Source organism: Pomacea canaliculata, linkage group LG1, assembly GCF_003073045.1.
Source record: "Pomacea canaliculata isolate SZHN2017 linkage group LG1, ASM307304v1, whole genome shotgun sequence".
Lineage (NCBI taxonomy): Eukaryota > Metazoa > Mollusca > Gastropoda > Architaenioglossa > Ampullariidae > Pomacea > Pomacea canaliculata.
In genome coordinates, this window is record NC_037590.1 from 14743872 (window position 1) to 14766759 (window position 22888).

The following is a 22888-nucleotide window of genomic DNA, read 5'->3' on the forward strand; positions in this document are numbered from 1 at the left end:
TACCAGCAGGGCCGAGCTCGAGCCTTTCTGAGCAGGTCTCCTTTTGGCGGCCTGCCCATTCTATGATGTTTGTCAGCCAAGCCCAAGTAATGTTGAAGGTGTCTCAGAACCGCCTCACACAGATGGCGGAGGAGCAGGCCGGCTTCAGAACTGGAAAGAGTACAACTGAACAGATCTTGAAGAGTCTCACCAAAAAACTCAGTAGTACACAAAAGGCAGGGTCAAAAACAAACCCACACTTTATTGAATTCCTTAACTAGACTTTATACAGGCAAACTAGTAGTCAGGAGTCTCATCTATACACTTTTGATGCATGCAACAAGGGTTTTGCAATGTTTAAATCTGATGACCATAACTTTCTCCAAACAAATCATTTATCCATTTACTCAAATGAGATGTTTGAGATAATACACACTGAAATCTCTTTAAGGTATACACTTGCTGCAACACCTTAATGATTCATCGCATAATCATGTGTTTACCCATACTTGTATATTGAGAAAAAACCCCATTACAAAAGTCGCTTTTTTTTAATGTCAATGTTTTCTTGTAGCTGTTTTGTATTTGAAGAGGTAGCCACCCCTTAAAAAAATAAGTGCATGGCAGAATGGCTTACTGTACAATTTACTGTAAACTTCTAATAAACCAAAAGGTAATAGTTCAAGATCAATGACCAAAGCACATTCAACATCACTTGTTCTTGCTCCCCCTGTCATACGCCATCTAACATTTAGAAACTAAAGTGGAGAGTGTGAGGCAGTCTTAATGTTGACTACAATGGTCTTTCTGAATCAACAGTCAGCATTGTACAAAAACACTGGCAGTATACATTTGAGACATGTTCACAACACTCAGATAATTAACATGCACAGACTTAGACCACACACGTGATGTGAATAAGAAAACTACTGATCAGTCCATGTTGCTATGCCAGCCAGCTAGCAAGAAACCTTGTATCGGCATACATGCAGACTGTTTCACAGTGTGAGCTAGGAAATGGTTGTTAGGAACATCTGAGAACAAGAGTGATACGAACAAAGCAAGTTTTTCATTAACCTTTGTACATGTGTATGATATAGCAAATCCTTAAGGGAAAACAAAATTACATTTTAAAGTTCTACATTAGTGCATTTTCCATATTTGGAAAACAGCAAATTCACATGAACACACAAATGTATGCATCATTCATGGTTATGTACAAGTGTAAAAAGTGCAGAAACAGACGGTTCTCATTTGCATCCAACCTCAAGTGTTCGTACAAGTTTACAATAAAGTATGCAAAGCAGGCTGCCAACAAGTATACAGGCACACAAACATGCACATCCAAGTATCATAGCCACGCATATCCACGTGTATCTTGATCATAAGCTGGAAAAAAAAACCAAAAAACTCGCACCTTTTTGAAAAGCAAAGAGATAGCTGAATTTTATGCAAAAAGGAATTTTTGAAAATGCTGAAATACTGCTTTTTTTTTTTTTTTTAGCTAACGTACACACTTCTTGTGTTTCCAACACAGTGCTTACAATCAGATCTTTATCTTATGTGATTTAAAACTATCAACAAGTCTACTGACAGTTTTTCACACTATCTGCTTTTCCCTAACGACAAAATGACAAGGTTGCAAAAATTGTATGGTATTTTCTGTTTTCCTATAACAAAGAATTTCTGAAAATCTGCAACCATTTTAAGTAGTTATCCCCTCCTCCTGAATTAACCTTTACTTGCAACAAGGCCTTGACATCTAAATGGGAGCTTCCGCATACACTTATAATCCTGATGATTTTGAAAGTACAAAGCTGTTTACCCAGCCTTGTGATATATTACTTTACAAACCTTTAGCAAATACACTTTGGAACAGTTTACCAGCACATTTAATATCAACTAATTTTTCTTTCCCCCACCCCACAAGAAATTCTAAACTCTGCTTAATTTAGAGAATGTCTTCAGATAAACTGCATACAAATAGAGAAAAGTGAATAAACAAAATTTCACTTGGTCAAAATACCAAAAGACAGTTATTGGGCATTTTCTGGTAACCTATGATGTCTCAAAATATTACAAAAGTCTTAAATATTGTGTATTTTAACATAAAGACAGTAACCAATACATGTGCTCTGTATACTTTTCACTTTATGTATAACAGAGATCACCCGAGTCATGACTGTTGCATCAATACTTAAGCTCTTCCTTCTCCACAAAATGGTGCAGTGACTGTTCTCCATCAGCTGACATTCTCATTAACAGGCAGGTATGTTAGTAGATGAGCTGTTATTGCTTTACTGGATGGTCACAATTACATGCAGTTGAATACTGCTGGAAAATACTAAGAGAGATGAATGCATGCAGCATGGTGAAGCACCCATGGCACCTGCCAGAGTCAATACCCAAATTCATAACTATTTCACTCAATCACCCACCCCTCTGATGAAGGCATAAATAATCAACTTCCAATTTGTGCTTGTTTTATAATCTTTTGCCATCAATGAAAGTGTGCATAAGAGCGTACCTTCAGTTTGACGACAGCAAAGATGACAATTTAAAACATTAGGTACATTAAAAAAAAAAAAAAGTAAAACAATGACCAATCTGGATACCCATTACATTCTGATAATTCTGGTAAGAAGTACACCACACTTTTTTTAAAAAAAAATTGTGGCTGGTGGATATGGATTTTTTCCCACAGTTTTCCATGGTCACCAAATTGCACTATGGCAAAATTCTGATGAAGAGGTTTCACTAACAATCTCCAGCCCATTTTGAAAGAAATGGTCTATCTTTTCATGCTGTATTATACCAGCAGCAGTTTTTCTTGAACTTTCTTAGTAAACTTCCTTGCCAGACATCATTTTAGAGATCACACAGAAGACATGGCACTTGTGTTGTCATTTTCGTACATGCTTGGAGGACCCTGAACGAGCATTATCCTCTTTGGATGCACTACCTCGACGCATGCCAGAGTTCATTTGAGCCATCATTTGTCCCTGCTGCATGGGTGTGACTGACATACGGGTCATTTCACGCTGCATTTCAGCGCCAGTTGGGATACCTCTATGTAAACGAGTGCTTGTTCTTCGCTCCCTTTCTCTAGACATGGGACGAGGTGAAGTTGCTGCAAAGTAAAATAAAAAGGATCACTGAAGTTCATTACCCATATAAACCATAAAAACTAACAGAAATATATAATACATTTCTGTAAGGATAAAATTAAGCTGTTTTCTGCTCTATGAAATAAACATCAACTATTTACAAAAATGTGACCATAAAGCAAGCAAAAGTACAGAGTTGCCTTGTTTCTGCAGTAGATGTCTAATTCGTGTGCACACAACTGTTTTCCCACACATCATGACCTAGTATTGCATCACAAATTGCATATGTACATGTAAGTGTACTTTTTTCTTGAACTAATTTATTCCTTTCTCCATACTAGGACAAGCACTAATGAGATTCCACTGCAACTACAATTGAAATGTGAAATCATTAATATTTTTTTCATACGTTATTAACAACCTTTTGTTACGTGCTTGTTGTTTCTTCTACCTGGCAGCTGATGAACACCTTGCTGTGTGTAATAGCAGCTAAATGGCAATGACAATATCCACAATGCTGTAAATATGCTTACTGTAACATTATACTTGCAGTAAAATGTTTCTTTACAAGAAGCTGGTAGATATTATTAAAGATAATTCCCAAGAAGATTGCTTTTATTATTTTATGATGGTGAACTAAGTAAAAATGCACTATTTTTAACTTCACTGAATACCCACATTTTCTCTTTCACATTCAAATGCACAACAAAGCAAGCCTGCATAAACATACACACACTCTCCCACAGATTATGTCAAGCTATCATGCAAATATTTGCTTTTCAAGCTTCAGGTTCATTTTTTTCTTTTCTGAATACAAACTTAAGTTTATGTAAAGAACAAACTTTAATAATGTTCCAACAGAATTGAATTCTGATACACCTGACAAAGAAAATAATTATTGAACATCATTATTATTTCCATGCTTTTATTCTTCTTAAGATACAGATGAAAATGCTTTCTTTTCACCACAGGACCAAAAGAAAGCTTTCAGTACAAGAACAGCAAGATGCAGACTTTTACAAAAAAAAAAAAAAAAAAAAAACGAAAAACCCAGGCATATTTCTTAATTCATTTTTTCCTTTGTTTCTTATGTGCACACAAAGTAAGCATGTGTATACATGCTATTTTCTTCAATCTTCCTTTCTTTCACACACATGCATACATGTGTATGCACATCTACACACACACAAATATGTGCACACACACACACATATTTCAACTTCTCTGACAGCTGAAATCAATATACAAGTTGAAAAAATTGTCCCCTTCACTGCCATGGTATGAAAAAGTCTCATTCACTGGCATTCTTACTTTGAATTTGTCTATTTTGGAAACAGTTGCCCTTTTACACTTATTGCCTGTGTTGCCCCAGTCCCTCTTTTGTTTCTGTGAAGGACAGAGGTTCTCAAAACAGGATGGAGAAATAAGTATCATATGTTAACCTGACAGTGAAGAGGTGAACATTGCCTAAAAAAGTAAACTTTTTACAGAAACATTTACACTCTGCATGACAAAACCACACTATTAATAGAAACAGCTTAAATTTCGATTGTACAATCTGAGCTATTTATTATAATAAAATATCACTTTCCTCCAACATAAAAAGAAACACGCAAACTGCAAACAGTTTAGGAAACTAAAAAATAACCCATTCCTGCTAAAATCCAACACTAATGAATCAAAATAATCTTTAAAATAACATTAAAATACATGTGCATCATGCAAGACACAAATTTATAAGCTGAAACTATCTTTGGAAGTTATATAAGATATCAAAACTCAGTTAAACAAAAGTTTAAAGAAAGAGCAGATGTGGTTTATGCTGTACAATGCACAAGCCTATAAGTCATGTCAAGTTTATGTGCAAATTGATTACAAGACTGCCATCTTTCTCAACAAAAATAACACAATACAGTGTGAATATAAACACATGCAATCACCGACCTAGGCTCTCTTATTTCCCCTCTTTAAAAGACAAATATTTTTATAGTTCTAATATTGATGCATTAGCTCCTTTTAATCCTTTTTAAGTCCATAAAACTTGAAATATCTAGAAACTAAAAAAACCCTATGAGCTACAGGTAAAATTTATATAAAATAAGCACAAAAATTCACTGTTATCCTTGCAAAGTAGGGAAAACAAAAATTGTGATTAAATGGATCCCTCTCTCATTAAACATTGGCTTGGATAAAATATTAGCTATTCAAATGAAAATTTGGTTAATTTGAAGGACAACATTTTCTTTTTATAACAGCACATAAACACAATTAAGATGGTCACAGACGGGTTTTGCTTACAGGTGACAAACCAAGAAAAGGTATTACAAACAGCTCCAAAAATGTCATAAACGTTGATACACAAATGGTTTATTAATGGCAAAAAAAAGTAGATAACCTAGTGTACTTTAGTTCCTACATCAACTTTTAGAAGTTTTAAAGTTTGGAATGCTATTTATAAACACTAATGAGAATATGATCTTTGTCTAAGAAAAGTGAACTATTTTCTGTATGAATGACTGGCAGAATAATAAGCCAAACAAAGTTATGGTATGTCACCATCTATAGCTGACATTTTTATAATACAATGTTGCACAAATGTAAAAAGCAATATTCAATGTTCCCCCTCTGCCCCTCAGTAAATACAGTGCTCATGATAACATGCATATTTGTGTTTAAAGGGTCTTCTAACCTTCCAGTGTAGTGTTGCTACAGCAACAATAATATTACTATTTTGCGAAGTTTGCATGGTGAATTTACTCCTTTTGGATACCAATAAAAGTTAATGCTATAAATATTGCTTCAATTTTAAATAGCCCATCATCCCAAGAACGAATTTTGTCTTTACTTCCTTCCATAGCCTTATTTCTTGCTAATACAGAATGGTATGCAGAAAATTCACTTTAAGAATGGTTGTTTTTCTAAATTATTACTGAAACTTAAATTTCTGCACAACACCCACACATTTTCTGTGTATGCCCATCACATAAACATGACCAAGTGAAACTCAACCTCGCCTAAGCTGTAGTTAAGACCATTAAGATGCTTATACAATGGCTATTAATAAAGCTTACAGTGACGTGCTTAGTTTGTTGCATCCTTCTCAAACAGTTTTGCAAAAGTTGACATCAAAGGAAAGTTAACAGAAAAACTTAAGACAGCAGTAAAACCATTCTTTATATACAAGACTCCTCCCCACCCCCCTACATACACACATGCAGACACCTATACAATAAATGGACTGAAAGGATTTTTATCAAGCAAAATACAACACAGGAGGTGAAAGGAAAGCAAGAAATGATACTGCATTAAAAGTAAATACTGCACTAACCCTTTCTGGCTAAGTAGCTGTGTAAAGATGTCAACCTAATACTTGTCCTTAAAAAAAAAAAAAAATCCTTCCCTCCACAACAGGACTTGCTACTAAATTCAATTTATACATAAAAAAAAATCCCACCGTGATCATCAGCACAGATTACTAACGACCTTATTCCTTTGACAGGAAACCAGACTACATTTTATGCTGCAAAAATTCAAAATCAACTGATCTTGCTCCAAGTTATTTACCACTACTGTACAATTAAACAAGATTTCTACACACATTTCTAGCGATGGCATCTTCAGATAAGTGACACAGAAATTATCTTTCATTCCTACAAAGTACCATTGTATCAGATATAATGGTCTCAGCATTAAGTGCAAACTGTCCTTGCTATGTTTTTAATTTCATTGGAGGCTCCTGCCTTATTCCTCTGAATTTTTCTTCCCCTACATCCCAGCCAGACAACTATGCTCCTTTTCTGATAACCATATCCAAACTACTCCTGTCACCAGAACAACATATGGTCACAGGAATTTTAGTTACTGTGCAGTGAAACAATGAAACTATTCCTTTTCGCCACCTACAAATGAATCCTTCAAATCTGCATGAAAAACGCACCTCTTCCTTGAGCATTAGTCCTAACACAGTCCACACAATGCTAGTCCTTTTTCACTCCCTCTCCTTTTTCCACTTATTGCAACTTTCCTACTCATCTTCCTCTGCAGAATAACGCTATTCACAGTTCTTGTTACTTGGTTCCTCTTTGCGTTGTCTATATTTTTCTTTTATTTGCTGTCAATACTGTTGTTTATTCTTCTATCCCTTGTATGCTGTCTATGTTTCGTTCTTGGTTTAAGCACTAAAAGCACACTCCTTACAGGTGTGAGTATGGCAAGGCAGCCAGCCTGTAAACTGATGCTACATGCAGAGAAAGAATAGCACCCTGAGACATGAGTTGAACCCAGAGCAGCCAACCTTTGCTGTACTCATGACAGGTGCTAAATGTTGTGCCACTGGACCCAGACATAAAACAAAAAGTGCAGCATACCAGTTAAAAATTTTTCAAGATGATTTAGGGGGAAAAAGCCAAGCTACAAGATATCTGCTTTGTTAAACGACCAGCCTGTAAACTGGTGCCACATGAAGAGAATGCACAGTGTGTTCAAGACAAGAGCTGAACCCAGGACAGCCAACCCTCACTATATTGGTGACAGGCGCTAACCGTTGTGCCACTGGACCACCCCTGGTATCCGGAAGAACCACAAAATGAAACATCCAACAATGATGGCTTTTCATTCCAAGGAGAAAATCACACAAAAAAAGTTTGAAAGCAATTTTGAAGAATGTCCTGGGTATTAACCCCCAGGAGAATGGAAAGATGACGATAATACCACCAAAAGACTTGTGCTGAATGCCTAAGATTTATGGCACACCCAATCAGAAGATCAATTGGCTTTCTGTCCATGCTGAAGCAGAAAACATGCTACAGTTTCACAAAGATGAAAGATCACATGACTTCAAATTTGATCCCCAAATTTCTTTTACAGCTTTTTAAATTTTATTAAAGTTAAGCTTGAAATTTTATGTTAAAAACAAAAATAATTGCAACACAGCAGTGACCCCAACCTCTCACAAAACGTGTGCACACACATGCATATAATAAGCACTCATATTTTCTCTCAAGCCTACCTCACTAAAATATCAACTAAAAATCAAAATATACAACATGCTAACAACCCTTTTTTCCACAAATAATAAATGTTTCAACCAGTCCACAACCTGTTTAGAAAGAATACCAATTTCACATTGCATTAAACAAAAAACTGAGGGGAAGACAACTTCATTTACACAAAGACAATACATTTGCTTCATCAAATGTTTCAGTCACTTCCAGTTCATGATTTTCTTGTTCATTCACATCTACCCCAACCCTCCCCGGACTTTAAACTACAGGCCTTTTTCTTTAAAATAAAAAGTTTTGTGACTAGTCCTCATAAATCAGAAATGTTGCCAGTATAATAAAATTACTAAACTTTTCTCTGAAGTTCATACATGACGGAACATTGTACTACCTTTTTGCCTCTGCCAATTGTGAGATGTTTTCCCTTATTTAGCAGTTTGTAAACAAAGCCAAAAAAACCTTCATAATTTACAGAAATAAAAAACTAAAATGTAGAGAGCACATTTTTACGATAAAACTTAACAACAAATAGCAAATATGCATACTTTCTATTACGAACAAATTTTCTTTCATTTTTCCTTTTTTTTTTTGGGCATCAAAGTGGACTGGGTCACTTGTACACTGCTGCTAATCGTAACTGTTGTGATAGATTAGCACCTGAAGATCAGCACTTTCCAAGAAGAAAGAGTAGGTGTTTTTTTGAACACTACAAATGAACACAATGCTGCAGTGATTGTGGAGAAGCCCAGTAATGGCCTTTTCATCAGGGCTTTTGCTTCTGGCTTCTGCTGTCTGCTGCAATGCGTCGCACTTTCGAGTTGTCCATACTTCCTCCGACGAGGACTGGCAGACCTGAGCCCTTAAAACTGAGCCTGCCCCCTGTGGATGGGGTTGCCAAACGATCACTAGTGCGACTATCCATTACCCCTTCTTGCGACTCGGACCCCTTGGTGGCCAAAGACAGCCGCACTGGCAGCCTGTCCTTGGGCTGACTCGACAGGCCTCTAACATCTGAAGAGGCAAGAAAAAATGGGGGAAGAAAAAAAGAAAAGAACAAAACAAGAAGGTGAATGAATCCAGAAAAAGCATAAAACAGTTGGTAAAGATCACAGTAACAAAGAAGAAAACAGGAACAAAGGAAGTTTGATGAAAATATGAATTGAATAAAATGGACATAGAAATGAGTGACAATGACAAGAGAGTTGTTAAGGTTAAGCAAAATGCAACTTTTATGCATGAAAGATACAATGGGCACAAATACCAAGCCCCTGATGAAAATCTGAAGAAAACTGCATTCAATGATACTTCAAGCAGGGCATGCAAAGTACTATACAGCATTAAAGGTAAACTGCCCGTCAGACCCAAAAAGCATGCAGCATATTGCAAGCCTCTCATCAGAAAGAAATGGGACACAGGCCACAAAGACTTGCAACAACCGCTTTTCCTCAGCATGAAAAACTGGAGCAGGAAGCAAGCAAGGTGCAATATAGATCTAGTACTGAAATAAGATACTATAAGTATTTAGAGCTAATCACAGCAAATTGTGCTATTACAACATCAAAATACTGCACAGTCAACATTAATAAAAGCCCCATAGCACTCGAAAAACACACAAAATCCTCTTTTTCTACCATCATAATGCCCCAAACTGCATCAAGCAAGCAGACCAACTAGTGGGCCCTTGCTATGGAAACTTTTGGGCTATTTATTCTTTAGGAATGCCTTCAAACATATTCAATGGTTGGTCATCAACCATCCTGAGCTCTGTGCAGCTTAAAGTCCAATGTGACTGCTTCAGAATCATGCCAAGATACTTGCACTACATCTACATTGTGCCATGAAGAACTATGCATTTCACATGGAAGACATGCCAGAAATAATCAACTTTAGAAAGTTTGTCTTTTTATTTGATTTTAAGAAATTTCTTGTTTTAAAGTTGTTACAAATTTCCAGCAAATCTGAAAATCAATGTCTCCTTGCTTTTCATTATAAATTAAAGCTGCTGGACAGCTATACCTATATTACTGAGTTACAAGAAATACAACAGTCTGAAAGTCAACAGTATGTTCATGCTTGAAATTCTCATTTTAAATCAAAGCAACAATTATGGTTTGAAAGATGTATGCCACTATTTGCGTTTAGTTTTGAGACACTTAACAATTGAGGCATGCTTCTAAAGATTCTCAAATTGAACCCATTCACACGCATATTAAAAAATGATATATCCCCAATTCTAGCCACGTCGTTTTGACTGCAAAATTATAATAGGCTGTAGATTTATAAGTTACAGAAACAACTAAGGGCTATTCGGTAAATTTTCTTCAAAAACTACAAACAAAAATCAATAATATTTAAATTCCAAATGTGGTGCATAGGTATTGGAAGGTGGGCTGTGGTGTTAAAAATACTGTGTATCAAGCAAATTAGCTCCAACTATAAGCAAACAAACTCAGGCCACCAGCTAATCATGGAAATGGAGAAATAAAGAACAGTTAACTGAAAATGCGTAAAAAAGTGTTTAAAAGCTAATTTAGTTTTATCACTACTTTAGTGGAGCTTTCACATACATTTTCTGTTTGTAGGAAATTACTCAACCTTAAATCTTAATACTATTAACCAGCAAAATTACAGCATCCATAATTTTTAAGCAGTTTTTTTTTTTTAGCTAGTATGACCAATACAACTAAACTAGGTCATAATATAACAAATACCATTTGTGGCTTGGAGAATGTTTTAGACACACAATGGTACTCACTTGCTCCTTAGCCTAATCAATATTTGCATTGTGGTGTCCACTCTCTCTTGAGTTAAGCACAAGTTAGAGTCACGCCAAATAAACATCTCTGATGAGAATCTCAAACTTTTACAACAGATGAGATTTTAAAATGTTCAGAAATTTAGTGAGATTAAAAACTGAGAAAAAAACTGTGCACTCTGCAAAATAACAAAAAGCATGTTTTCTCTCTTCATTCAAATGTGAGTACAAAGACTCAGAGGTGATAATTTTTGCTGATGTCTTTATTTTGTAATGGGCAGTTCCTCTTCTTTGCAGCATTACTTCAGTTGTAATATTTCTTGTACAATTTTTCAGCCACACCACAATCACTTTTAGCTAATTCCTTGGTTTTCTGAACCAGTTTCATTTTTAGTACATTTTACTATATATGACTGAAAACCAGCAATAATATATTTCTGACTGCCGATTGGAGCATAAAAAGTGTTGGATATTTTCAAAATAACTTAATTAAAAAAAAATGCATGACTTTTACATCAGTGCAGTTCTTAATTCTTGTTATATGTGCAGTCTTGCATTTATAATGAGTAGTATGTCCATTAGCACATCCGCACTGGACACAAATTACAAAGAATGCCTAGGCAGTTAAATACTGCAAAATGGAAATAGGCTCTGACAATAATGTAACAAGCAAAATCCCAGGGGAAAAAGTTTAGGTTAAAAACTTCGGAGATGCTAATTTAAGTCACCACGTCGAAAGGTTTAAACAGGAAAAAAAAAATCCATATTTCAAAAGAATGAAGCCTAAAAAATTTCAGCAGACTGGAGGGCTGGGGTACAAGATTATTTTGTGCTGACAATGATGATGTATTAATTGGCATTTTTACACCACAGTAAATGTACAAAGGATCTGCATAAGCTAAACTTAATATGGCATCTTTACATCATATATTAGTTGTATAATTTAACAGTGCTGTTATTTTTGGATGTACAAACTAGATCTGTATTTCTGTATTAAAAACAAAAACCTAAAGAAAAAGGCAAAGGGCAGGGACTGATGGAAGGCAAGGGCCAGATAAAAAAAAAATGGCATAGATGTGTCTTACACAAGCATTCAATTCTTTGCAAATAAAACATCCACTCAAGGTCAGCTTATTGCAAACATTACAGATTAAACTGGAATTTTACAGACACATACCTTTCTGTGTGCATGTGTATGTCTGTGTGTGCATATACGGCATGCACACACACAATATACTCTACTCATCTGTATGATATAAAGTTATAGTGTTAATCTGTTGGTGTTTAGTTTACATCCCACAATACATATGCTGAACGAAATGTACACAGTTCAGAGCCTGAATGCACAACATACTTAATGTTACGTCAGTGTGATTGCACTGCTCAGAAAGAACTCATATGGTCTATTACTTTAGGTTTTTTTCAGTGTTTTGCCAGCTCGAACAGTTTGTCAATCGTTGTATTTCCCTGAAATAAGAAAAGGGAGGTAAATCTTACACTAACACTGCTTTTCTTTTTATTTGTGTTTGCAAACATTACAAATCACACAAATGTGTGATATTACAAATACAAAACATTTGTTTCCTTCTACATGTATATATATAACTGACAAAACAACGAGACATTTTACAAAAATGGTATACACATATAATTAATGGAACAGAAGGTGTCATGGAGTAAAAATAGGAAGCAATAACTACATGCCTGAACCTCCATGCAAGCAGTAAGATAAACTAACTTGAAACTACAGGATGTCAAACATATTCAGTTTTCTCTAGAGCAAGGCAATCCACATCACTTTTACATATGAGAAATGTGGTGAAATTTGATAATCTTAGTTCATGATAAAGGCTGTAAAAGAATGATGAAATGCATAATATAGCTGAACATTTTAGGAAGCACTGGTGACTTCAAAAACAAGTAAAAACACTGGGAGGCTACAGCCAGATGTGCATGAAAATAATTTTTTTTAAAAATGAACACATAAAATTATAATTCGAACAGCAGGAATTAACAAAAAGTCTTGAATACATTACTATTTATCAAACTGCATATCGGAAACTGTCTACCTATACCAGAGTTGTTTATTATGTTTGTCAAACAGATTTATGATGAAAACCAACCTGCTCTATCCTTAATCCTTTTCTTCGGTGATGCAAAATTATATTAACGTTACCTTGCTGTTCTATCCCAAGCTGTAAGCTTGGCCCACAACTAACCCTGATAAAGGAAATAAAATTTTGCAATTTTTCTGCAAGTGTTAACAAAATGTAACATTAAAAATTTGTTTAAATCTATTTAAAATATCATGAATGATATTTAAAAAATTAAATCGCTACAATATACAATTTTTTTTACTACTTCAAATATCTGCAGTTGTCTACAAATACTTTTAATCATTTCAAGTAAAACTGGATCTAACAAGCTGATTAGGGGCTGGAGAATAACATGTGTAAATGCTTGGGAAAACCGTTTTTCCTAAAAAAAAAGTATGATTGTAACTAGCACCAATAAAAATAAAAGTGGTTTAATTAAAAATGTTATGTGTATTTTTATGGCAAAAAGACAGATTTATATGAATATACATTAAAGAAAATAAAATACTGTTAATAATAACTTCCACTTACAGTTTGTCATTGAAGAATAATGAAGCTTCTATGAGTTTGTACATGTATTTTTACTTTGCTTCTGCTCACATATAAAATAATTTGGACAGGAAATCGTTATCATTATGCTAATATTTTAACATGCAGTGCTCATGGGATGTGCAAATTAAATGCCAGCAATTTAGTATTTCTTCTGTACACTTATCATATTTTCATCTTCAACTACTAACCCCACATTCTCTAATTATTATGTGTAAATTGATTTTCATTTATATGTCAAGAACTTAATCAGCTATCATCATCTGAAATGAACAAACAAGTGATGGGTCTTTGAAATGTTATTTCTTATCTTGTAAATAAATCTCATTTTCTCCTACAGCATTTAAATGTAAAGTTAGAGTGCTGTCTACAATACAAATGCAGCTATCCTGTAGTCAGGACATGAAAAATGAACCCTTTGCAGCAAATAACTTTCTTTCTTCATTGCTTCTACAAATAACTTGCTATGCCTACCTTTATCCCAGTTCCCATATCAGAATTTTCAAATTATATTTTGGCTGTGATGATGTATTTGTCAATGACCTAATAGGATCAAGAGTATTTAAAATGTCCTAGAAGACTGTGGGATTTAACATTTTAAATATCAGGATATATAAATGATGTGGCTTAGAAGGGATAGACATTGAACTGTGATTCCCAAGTCAAAGGCACAGGAATCTGACCACTAGATCCAACCTTCTGGTGTCTTTTACCAACCCTGATTAATCAAGTACCCATATACTGAATACTGAGTAGTAAGAAGGGGGCTCAGTGCAAATGAGAGTATGACACCTTCGCTGTCTACAAATCATACATAGTTACAAATGCTTAACATGAAGAGGACACCTTGAAATACACATTTCAGTAGTGTTGCCTGTTGGAAATGGCATGTGACTATTACCTTTTTGAATGATCATCTTCACTGTACTAGTTACAAGTATTTTAAGTCACAGCATAATTTATATTAATGTAGAGATTAATATATCTACTGTAATATGTGATGCATTCTTTATGCTCATCTTCAAATGTGAAAATATCTGTTCATATACCATATTGGCAAAATTTGTAATCCTAATTTAACCTTCCTTCAAAGAACAAGGTTCTGATAAACAGAATAGTTCTATGCAACTCCCACAACCCATACCAAAATCTACTTGTATAAAGTAGACAATAAAGGTGGCCAGGCAAGAAACTGTTTAGATCTGTTAAGTCTTAAAAAAGTGTTCATAGGATACTTCAGGAAGTGTGTCTCACTTTGTTTAATTTGATACTTTAGAGGCTAAGAGCCCAGTCAACATTTTGATCCTAAGATGTCTCAAATAAAGATTTTGTTCTTATACGCAATATTTGTATTAATTCAACACACTGCATGATGAAAAGTATACAGAATCTGCCATGAAACAGTTTTTATAGTGTTGCATCTTCAAAATGAAAACTTCTATTGCAGGAAAACTGCTAACAATTACACTTAAAAAAAAAAAAATGAAACCAATAAATCAGTAGCCCCCCCTTCCCCCCAAAAAAAAACCCAACCATACACACAAACAAAAACATAATGATAAAAGAAAACAAGGCTTTTAAAAAGAGAAAGATGAGCTCTGCTGAGATTCTTTTCCCCTTAAAGGAATTTATTAGCATAGCCTAATGTAACTGTATAAAAATGTCTTCAATAAGATTCCACTATTATCAGTGTAAAATGAAAAGAAGCAAGAATTAATAGCAACTGCTGCTTTTGACTATAAACATATCTTGATCAAACATACAGAAAAAAATAAAATAATAAAAAAAAACTTGAAAACTCAACCTACAGTTCATCCACAATTTAGAAAGATAAAGCAACAAATCTATTTTGGGGAAATCATTAACTTTGAATATTTTCTATACATTTAGAAAATATACAATGATATAAAAAAGCTGTGTCCCTTAAGTGGAAAGTGTGGCCCTAAAGCATAAAAAAGCCAGTCAGATATTCAGAAGTTAACGGCTGTTAAAAAGCTTTCTAAAATATTTTTCTTCTAAACAGCAGTAAGGATGCATCTACTTGCCTTCCCAAAATTAAAAAAAAAAAGAAGTGGTGATGATAACGAGTGATATTATGATGGTGATGACAAATGAAGTAACAATACAATGGGTTAAGTGCATGCTTATGTGTTTACAAGAAGAATAAATTAGGACAACTCTAAAGGAAGGCAGGCGCTTGCACACAAGCACATGCATGCACTCTTTCAAACATACATGGGAAAGGAAAAGAGAAAGAGAAAGAGAAAGCGGAAGGAAGGCATGATGAGAGTAAGAGAGAAAACAAATAATAAAAAAACTATTTGTAAACATCAACAATTATCATGTCTAAATACAAAGATTTCTAATGAAGAAATTACACCATACACGCACGCACACACAGGCATTCAGACCATTCACATCCACACCATACATGGAAGTATGTCTTTCTGACTAGTATCACAAGGGTTGTTACAGTTGATAATGTTCGCTCTACCATATCAAACCCATTTCCTCTGCTACTTTCCACAAGTCTACATAAAATTAAAAACCCAAAAGTTCAAAATTTATTATGGATAACAACACATAATTTTGTGCTTGTTAAGCATAAGAAATCTTACTTGTAAGGCAATATTCAAGCACTTCAAGGAAATTCTATTAATCCAAAAATCTTCTATTAGATGGGCAAAAGATTTTACAAATTTTGATAAAACCATGGCAAATCTTTATCTGATATATTCTATCATTTGTGCTTTCTCCTGTGAACACTAGCACTACATAACAAAAAGCTCGTTTTGAAACTGCTTATATTATTATTCTATGGTGAAAGCTAGTCTGGGAATTATAAAATAGGACAATGTATCAGATGCTGATATCACCAGTATATGACAAAATATTTCAGCCTGTAACCTTCTTTTCTCCTCGAGATATACAATAGCTAATGATGTGGAAAGCAAAGGATGCCAAAATACTTGCATTATTCTTTTGTGGGTACACTCCTTTGCAAAGCAAATAACTTAAACTAGATCAGAACAGCGGTACTTACTTACTGACTCTCAGACAGGTAGTCTGCGTTTAGCAAAAAAGACAGATATTGGAAGTACTTCCAGAAGATTTATCATATGGAACAACTTTGTAAACTGGTCTAATAACCTCTTTGAACTAGTCCTAGACCATATCGTTTTTTTTCTCCTAAGAACGAAGAAATAAAAAAATGTTTCCTGTTTTACTTTTTTATGTGGAATAATAAATTTAAGTAAGAATCTCAGCATACATATTTTAAAATACAAATTTATAATTTTATGATAGCTAAATAAACTGACAAAAATGTACACTAAGATCACACCACAAAATTACTGGGACCAATGCAACAGAAGTTTCACCCTTCTCCACTCTTCCCTTTCAAATTTTGCTTAAAGTTACTTACTGTTAAAGTCTGCTGGAGAAGGAACACCTTGAAGAGCCATCTGATCTGGGCGTCCACGACTAGGCATGGCAGTTCCTTGCAAAGCTCGTGCAGTGGAACTGTGCAATTTGCGATCACGTTCCAATTCCTCTGTACCCCGTCCCCCCTGTTAGACAAACATGCACAGATACATCACAAAAGAATTCAACATAATTTCAAAAAAAAAAAAACAAAAAACAAAAAACAAAAAACAAAATATGAAAAAGTTATTAACTTTTAAAATGAACATATTTAAAAAAAAACAAAAAAACAAAAACGCCAACTCACAAATTTGAGCATGTTCCAGTCAAAGACATAGTCATATGTGAATCCCTGGCGGTGAAACAGGTTTCTGAAAAGTTGTCTCAGGTATGAGTAGTCAGGCTTGTCATCAAACCGTAGTGAGCGGCAAAAGTTGAGGTAGGTGGCAAATTCAGCTGTAATAACAGAATTACAGGCAAGTTTCACTTTTACTTGCTTACTTCATTTTAAATAATGCAAAACATCTATAACTCAGGGATGATGTGACAAGTCTGCATACCTTTAGCTTCTGAAATTTTGTATTTTTTTGATAAAGAGCGAAACAAAGGCAGTGTAATAAGGTAAAAGTACACAGTTTCTATAGAAGCATAACATCTGGCAACATTTTACTTCTTAAAACTGCACATTGTTTCATGAGTACTGAAACAGCAAGATACAGCAACTTGTAAATAAAAGACTTGAAAAGAGCTAGATAATATATACCACAATAAGAATTTCTTCTTCTCACAACTCTGCATTTATGATTTAAAATCCAAACCCTGCTTTCAGACTAAGCTGATTCTTTTAAGAGCCAGTGACAGCTTCTCATATAAAAGAGACTTACATACATACATATCATCATTTCATGAAAAGTTGGAGCCTTTTGAGGATGAATTATGGCAAAATCATCACTAGAATTATACTTTTACCAAACTTAAAACCAAGTTGAATTGATATGTGGAGGGAATGAAAAGAATGAAAATCATATGACCTCCTTTGCAAGATGTATGCACCTAAGAACCACCTGGGTGTTTTAGTGATTGTGCAGTCAAAATGTTTGTGTGATATATATATATTATTAATAGAGCATATTCCCACAGTACCTCGTGTTTCGATTTCATACCAACTTAACAGTGAAGACATGTTACAGCAAAATAGATGACAATGTTGCAGTAAAGAGAAAGATAAATCCCAGAAGATACTGTTGCTCTAACTCAATGCTTATATTTCAAAGTTTGTACAGGCCTTTTGACTATCAGCTAAATCATTTTATTATTTTTGGTTTGTTGCCAGTCTATGCATGCTACATACTTTTATGCCAACACTTTAAACCCAAAGTTCAGATATTTCTGCCAGAAATGCTGACGCACAAAAAAAATGTGTGTTCACAACGATCTAGAACAAACCTATAGCCAGTATAGGGCACAACTCACATGGAAACCCCTTGCACAACTCTTCAATTGGTGTGGACATTTTCTTTTCACTAATTCTCTCATATTTCTGTCGTTTGGTTGCTGCCTTCAGGCCCTGCCAGGGCAAGCTTCCTCGAAGGAAGTACATGAACACATAGCCGAGTGATTCCATGTCATCTCGCCGACTTTGTTCTGTAATACACATAATAATGCTGATTTATCCGTGTGTTCAGGACCTTGCTCACTTCATAAATTATCATGAGATTATTTTTAGCATACATCATCAGAGTTTAACATTTATATTTTACAAGCATCCAAAAATATTCTCAACAAGCCTCAAACATTGTGCATTACTTGACTAGGTCTCTGGGGTAGTTTTCTGTTCTCTAAGTCAAACTAAAACTATAAAACTAGAAGACAATGCCTACCAATGCCCAGGTGAGTGTTGATGCTGGCGTAACGAGCAGTTCCTGTAAGATTTTTGTTTTCTCGATATGGTATGTGCTGATGTGTACGTGCATCTCTGTATTTTTTGGCAAGACCAAAGTCTATGAGATACACCAGATTTCCTTTCTTTCCCAGACCCATCAAGAAGTTGTCTGGTTTTACATCCCGATGAATAAAATTCTTTGAGTGAATGTATTCGATTCTGCTTATCTGCAAAACACAAAGATTGCATTTCATGAAATGTAGTTAAACAATATGTCTGGAAATTGCATGCAGAGACCATTAAGCTACATGTACCTATAGAAAAATAAGAAAACGCCACCATATTAATGAAATACAATATTTTAAACAAATTGGAGATAAAGAAAACATGTTTTATAACTAAAGCAAGCAATTAAAAGAAGCAATAAAATGCTTTCATGATTTAGAAGAATTTAGTTTTAGCCATAAACTGGAATTCAGTGAACAAGATAGAACTATTAAAAAAAATCATATCTGATTTTATGACTTATTCTCTTTCAGACTGTAGATATGAAGCACAGGCAAGGCTACCTCAGGGTTTACTATGAACTGGTTACATTGCAGGTTTCTATAAAGAAAAATGTCAGATCTAGGATGTTTCTAACAAAGGTCTCTGTCTTGGGTACAGTCTACAGCAATGACTAAAAATACCCTCCTAGGATGGTAGGTAAAGAGTGTAGGTAAATCAAAATCTGAGATATGGTTCACAGCTATGCTCCTGCCAACAGATGGCACTTTTTATCCAATTACTTCCCCCAGATGGTACTTTTTATTCAATTACATAAACCAAACCAATTTTACGTATCAAATAAAAAGATGAACGCCAAGATTCTCTAAAACAACTAAAAAACATGAAAAGCTAAGCTAGGTGTGGAATTCTGCAGGAATAAGATTGCAAATATCAAAATATATTTCTATCTCCCTCACCACAGAGTGGTGCCCATGCACATTTCATGACAAAGAAAATAACAGCCAGCATACAAGAAAACAAAAGGACAAAAAGGCTCCAAGATTCTTAACTGGTTTTGGGGTTTTAGATCACAACTTTTCTTTAAAGAAATGGAAGTAAGAGGGTGCATTACCAGCTGGTCTGCCAGCAGCAATACAGTCTTCAGACTAAACTTTCGTGAGCAGAAGTTGAAAAGGTCTTCCAGGCTTGGGCCAAGCAGTTCCATAACCATAACATTGTAATCGCCCTCTGCTCCACACCACTTGATTGTTGGAATACCCACTAAAGCCAAAAATGAATTACAAATACTCAAAACAGCATTTATACTAAAAAGAAAACTGTATTTCAAAATAACACAATATTATCCCACACAACTAATGAAACACCAAATCTTACATAAGGAATCAGCACTTTTAAGCCTCAGACAATAAGACTTTCTGCAATAACTAAGTAGAAAAGTAATCTTTAGAAAGTTCCTCTGGAACTTAATTTTCTGATTATATTCAAAATATGTTGGTTAACTGGTGTTCTAAAATACAACGATAGGCAAATATAAAGCTATTTGCTTGTGTGTATTTCTCAATTTTGGTAAATAAGATTTTTTTTACTTTAAAAAAAAATGAAGAACACAGTAAGACACACTAAGCAAAGTTTCTATCTGCAACGGTTTGAGGTTTTTGTGCCATCTAGCATGTACAGAGCTGTGATGACTATGCTAGAAACCACATTTATGGTCAGTTTAAATTACTGGCAGGAAAGATGAACTGAGTCATCAATGACTGATGCTGACCAAAGTCAGCAGCTTTCAGCTGTCTTGTAACAGTGGTAATGCATGGGAAAAAATGATTATAATTCTGGTTTTTGCAACTTTATAAGCCTGTAATGAACTGGGGATGTCCAATGTTTAACTGATTCAGTTACTACTACACTGTTATTATCTGTTTCTATATACAATTTCCAAGATATGTTATTTCTTTCCATAAATATTTTATTTCTGCCGTGAAAAAAATTGGGATTGTGGAAATGTACTACATTTAAACCTTACCTCCACCCTGCATCATTCTGTATATTTTGCTCTCAATATGGAGCTGTGGGTGTTTTGTTTTCACACATTCAAGTTTGATAGCAACCTCTTCTCCATTGGAGATATCAGTTCCTGCACAAAACATCCAAGTGATATTAATTTTTTTTTTGTGATAACATTGTTAAAGAAAGCAGGTTTTTTTTTTTTAGTGGTAATATGAGTACTAATAAACTTAGGTCTTCCCCCATGTGCATGCTTGCATATGCAGGCATGCACACACATATGAAAGCTAAAACTGTAAGGATGTTTGCAATTATTATGATGTAGTTTAACTGGGGAAATCAACAGTTTACATCAGCTAATTGAAAGACAACATATGCAAATGCTGAATTATTTTCAGGGCTTCTGCTTACGCAAAAAATTGCGTACAGTACGCATTAAAAGTTCGGAGGACCCCTTCAATTTTCGTCAATGGGGTCCCCTTCAAATTTGGGCAAAGAACAGGGACCCCTTAAAAATCTGAAGGGGTCCCTGGGACCCCAAAGAATTTAGCCGTAGCAGAAGCCCTGATTTTCCCACTGAACTTTCAATCCACACTTGGCTTTTTTGTTTCAGCCTGTTTCAAGATACCTTGTGAAGTTTTTAGAAAAATAAAACAGAAAAAAAATTAATGATGCAAGTATGAGAGAGAAACGGAATAGTCTGGATATTTTAAAGATTGCCTCTTGATAGTGGGCATGAATGCATGCATGGTCAAACTCATCGATAATATAAATTCTCTATCATAGTACATAGCCTTGTAATTTAGGGTGAAAGCCAACCTTACAAACATCTATGTCGAATGTAAATAGTAGTCACGTTGATCACTGAAATGTTAGCACTATTGATAACTGTTTCTGCTATAAAAAAAAGTCTTATTTCTTTTATTATTTCTACTACACAGACCAATCTGGTAAAACATTAACCAGAAACAAATTATACAACACTTATTCAGTACACACTTGAATCCACATTAATTCTTTTGCATCTCAAGGGTCAAATTTCCAAGAAATTCACAACTATGACAAGGAGTGGGAGGGGCAAGAAACTCTTGACTGATGTTTTACTTACTGACTGGTAAAAACTCATAAAAACTAAGTAAATCAGCTCGGAAGTACTTTTAAAACAATGATGTACACAGTGTGTTAAAAATGTAAATGTGTCGATTACGTTGTGTGTTTCGAATGAAGACAATTATTGACGATACTTCTCCAAATGACAGAAATAGTAAAACTGCAAGTGTTCAAGATTCTCTTTTAGTGTCTGTTTGTATGATAGAGGAATGCAGTCGGTAAGTTGACAGCACAGCTGATTCCACATCTCCGTACACACAAAAAGAGAATTTGAAAAAAAAATCTGTCATCTAACCTTTCTCATTTTATATTTTAAAATGCTTACCAAGATATATATCTCCAAAGGAACCGCTCCCTATCTTTCTTCCAAGACGATACTTGTTTCCAACCCGTAGCTCCATAGCGCTAAAAACAAAGACAAATGTGTCCAAATTTAGCACAATGAACAGGCTTCTCGACCGACAAGTTCCTATGACTGAACATAAACAAAAATATAGAAAGGAGGGGTTCTGTTAAACACAATCCCCAAAATCGTACCTTTGATGATGTATCGTTAGAAGACAATTCTCATCAATAAGATAAATGATTATATTGCGCAAAAGTGGCGTTCAGCCAATCTCAATTTACGCTTGGACTGACCGATGCCGACGATAACGTTCGGGTTTAGCTTTTCCCTTTGGCAGCCATTATTTACTCAATGGTTGCTCGACACAGACTGCGCAGGCGCTTAGTATTTGCTTCCGGTAAAGAGGCCCGGATATAGAAGGTTAGAGGGTATCGAAGCGATTTTCTTGCCGACAATTCAGACTTATTACATGCAAGGATAACATTATATCGACGGCTAAATAAGCGTGAAGATAATTACCTATATTTACCTATTAATTACCAGATAAGCCTGACGACACCAGTTCAAATCTTCGTAATCTTTTAGCACCGGTTTTCGAACGCGTCTGTAGTTACGGTTGTGAAAGAAA

The 22888-nt window shown here is 34.8% G+C and overlaps 1 protein-coding gene across 8 annotated transcripts; it reads right to left on the reverse strand.

The window, feature by feature from the left end:
- Positions 1–221: 221 nt before the first annotated feature.
- Positions 222–22643, reverse strand: LOC112553603 (casein kinase I-like). Of its 8 annotated transcripts, none has more exons than XM_025220979.1 (10): positions 22452–22642; positions 22240–22319; positions 20824–20934; positions 19912–20060; positions 18790–19018; positions 18383–18553; positions 17217–17365; positions 16911–17055; positions 16534–16552; positions 8962–9097 (listed from the first exon to the last, which is right to left on the reverse strand). In XM_025220979.1, the coding sequence occupies exons 2-10, from the start codon at positions 22313–22315 to the stop codon at positions 9091–9093; spliced, it is 1056 nt and encodes a 351-aa protein (XP_025076764.1). In that variant the 5' UTR covers positions 22316–22319; positions 22452–22642; the 3' UTR covers positions 8962–9090. The 8 variants fall into 8 exon arrangements, with proteins under 8 accessions (XP_025076747.1, XP_025076733.1, XP_025076740.1 ...); XM_025220995.1 differs by having other exon boundaries at positions 8993–9097; positions 16530–16552; positions 22452–22641; XM_025220970.1 differs by lacking the exon at positions 8962–9097 and adding an exon at positions 10738–12308.
- Positions 22644–22888: the final 245 nt, after the last annotated feature.

Bases quoted from the DNA above. Each gene is read 5' to 3' on its own strand.
- LOC112553603 (XM_025220948.1), bottom strand. From the start codon at position 22,315: ATGGAGCTACGGGTTGGAAACAAGTATCGTCTTGGAAGAAAGATAGGG. The intron at 17,366-18,382 runs GTGAGTTGTGCC...CTGTTATTACAG, and splicing joins GTTGTGCAAGGGGTTTCCAT to CTGAATTTGCCACCTACCTC. The intron at 9,098-16,910 runs GTAAGTAACTTT...TTGCCTCTTCAG, and splicing joins TTCTCCAGCAGACTTTAACA to ATGTTAGAGGCCTGTCGAGT.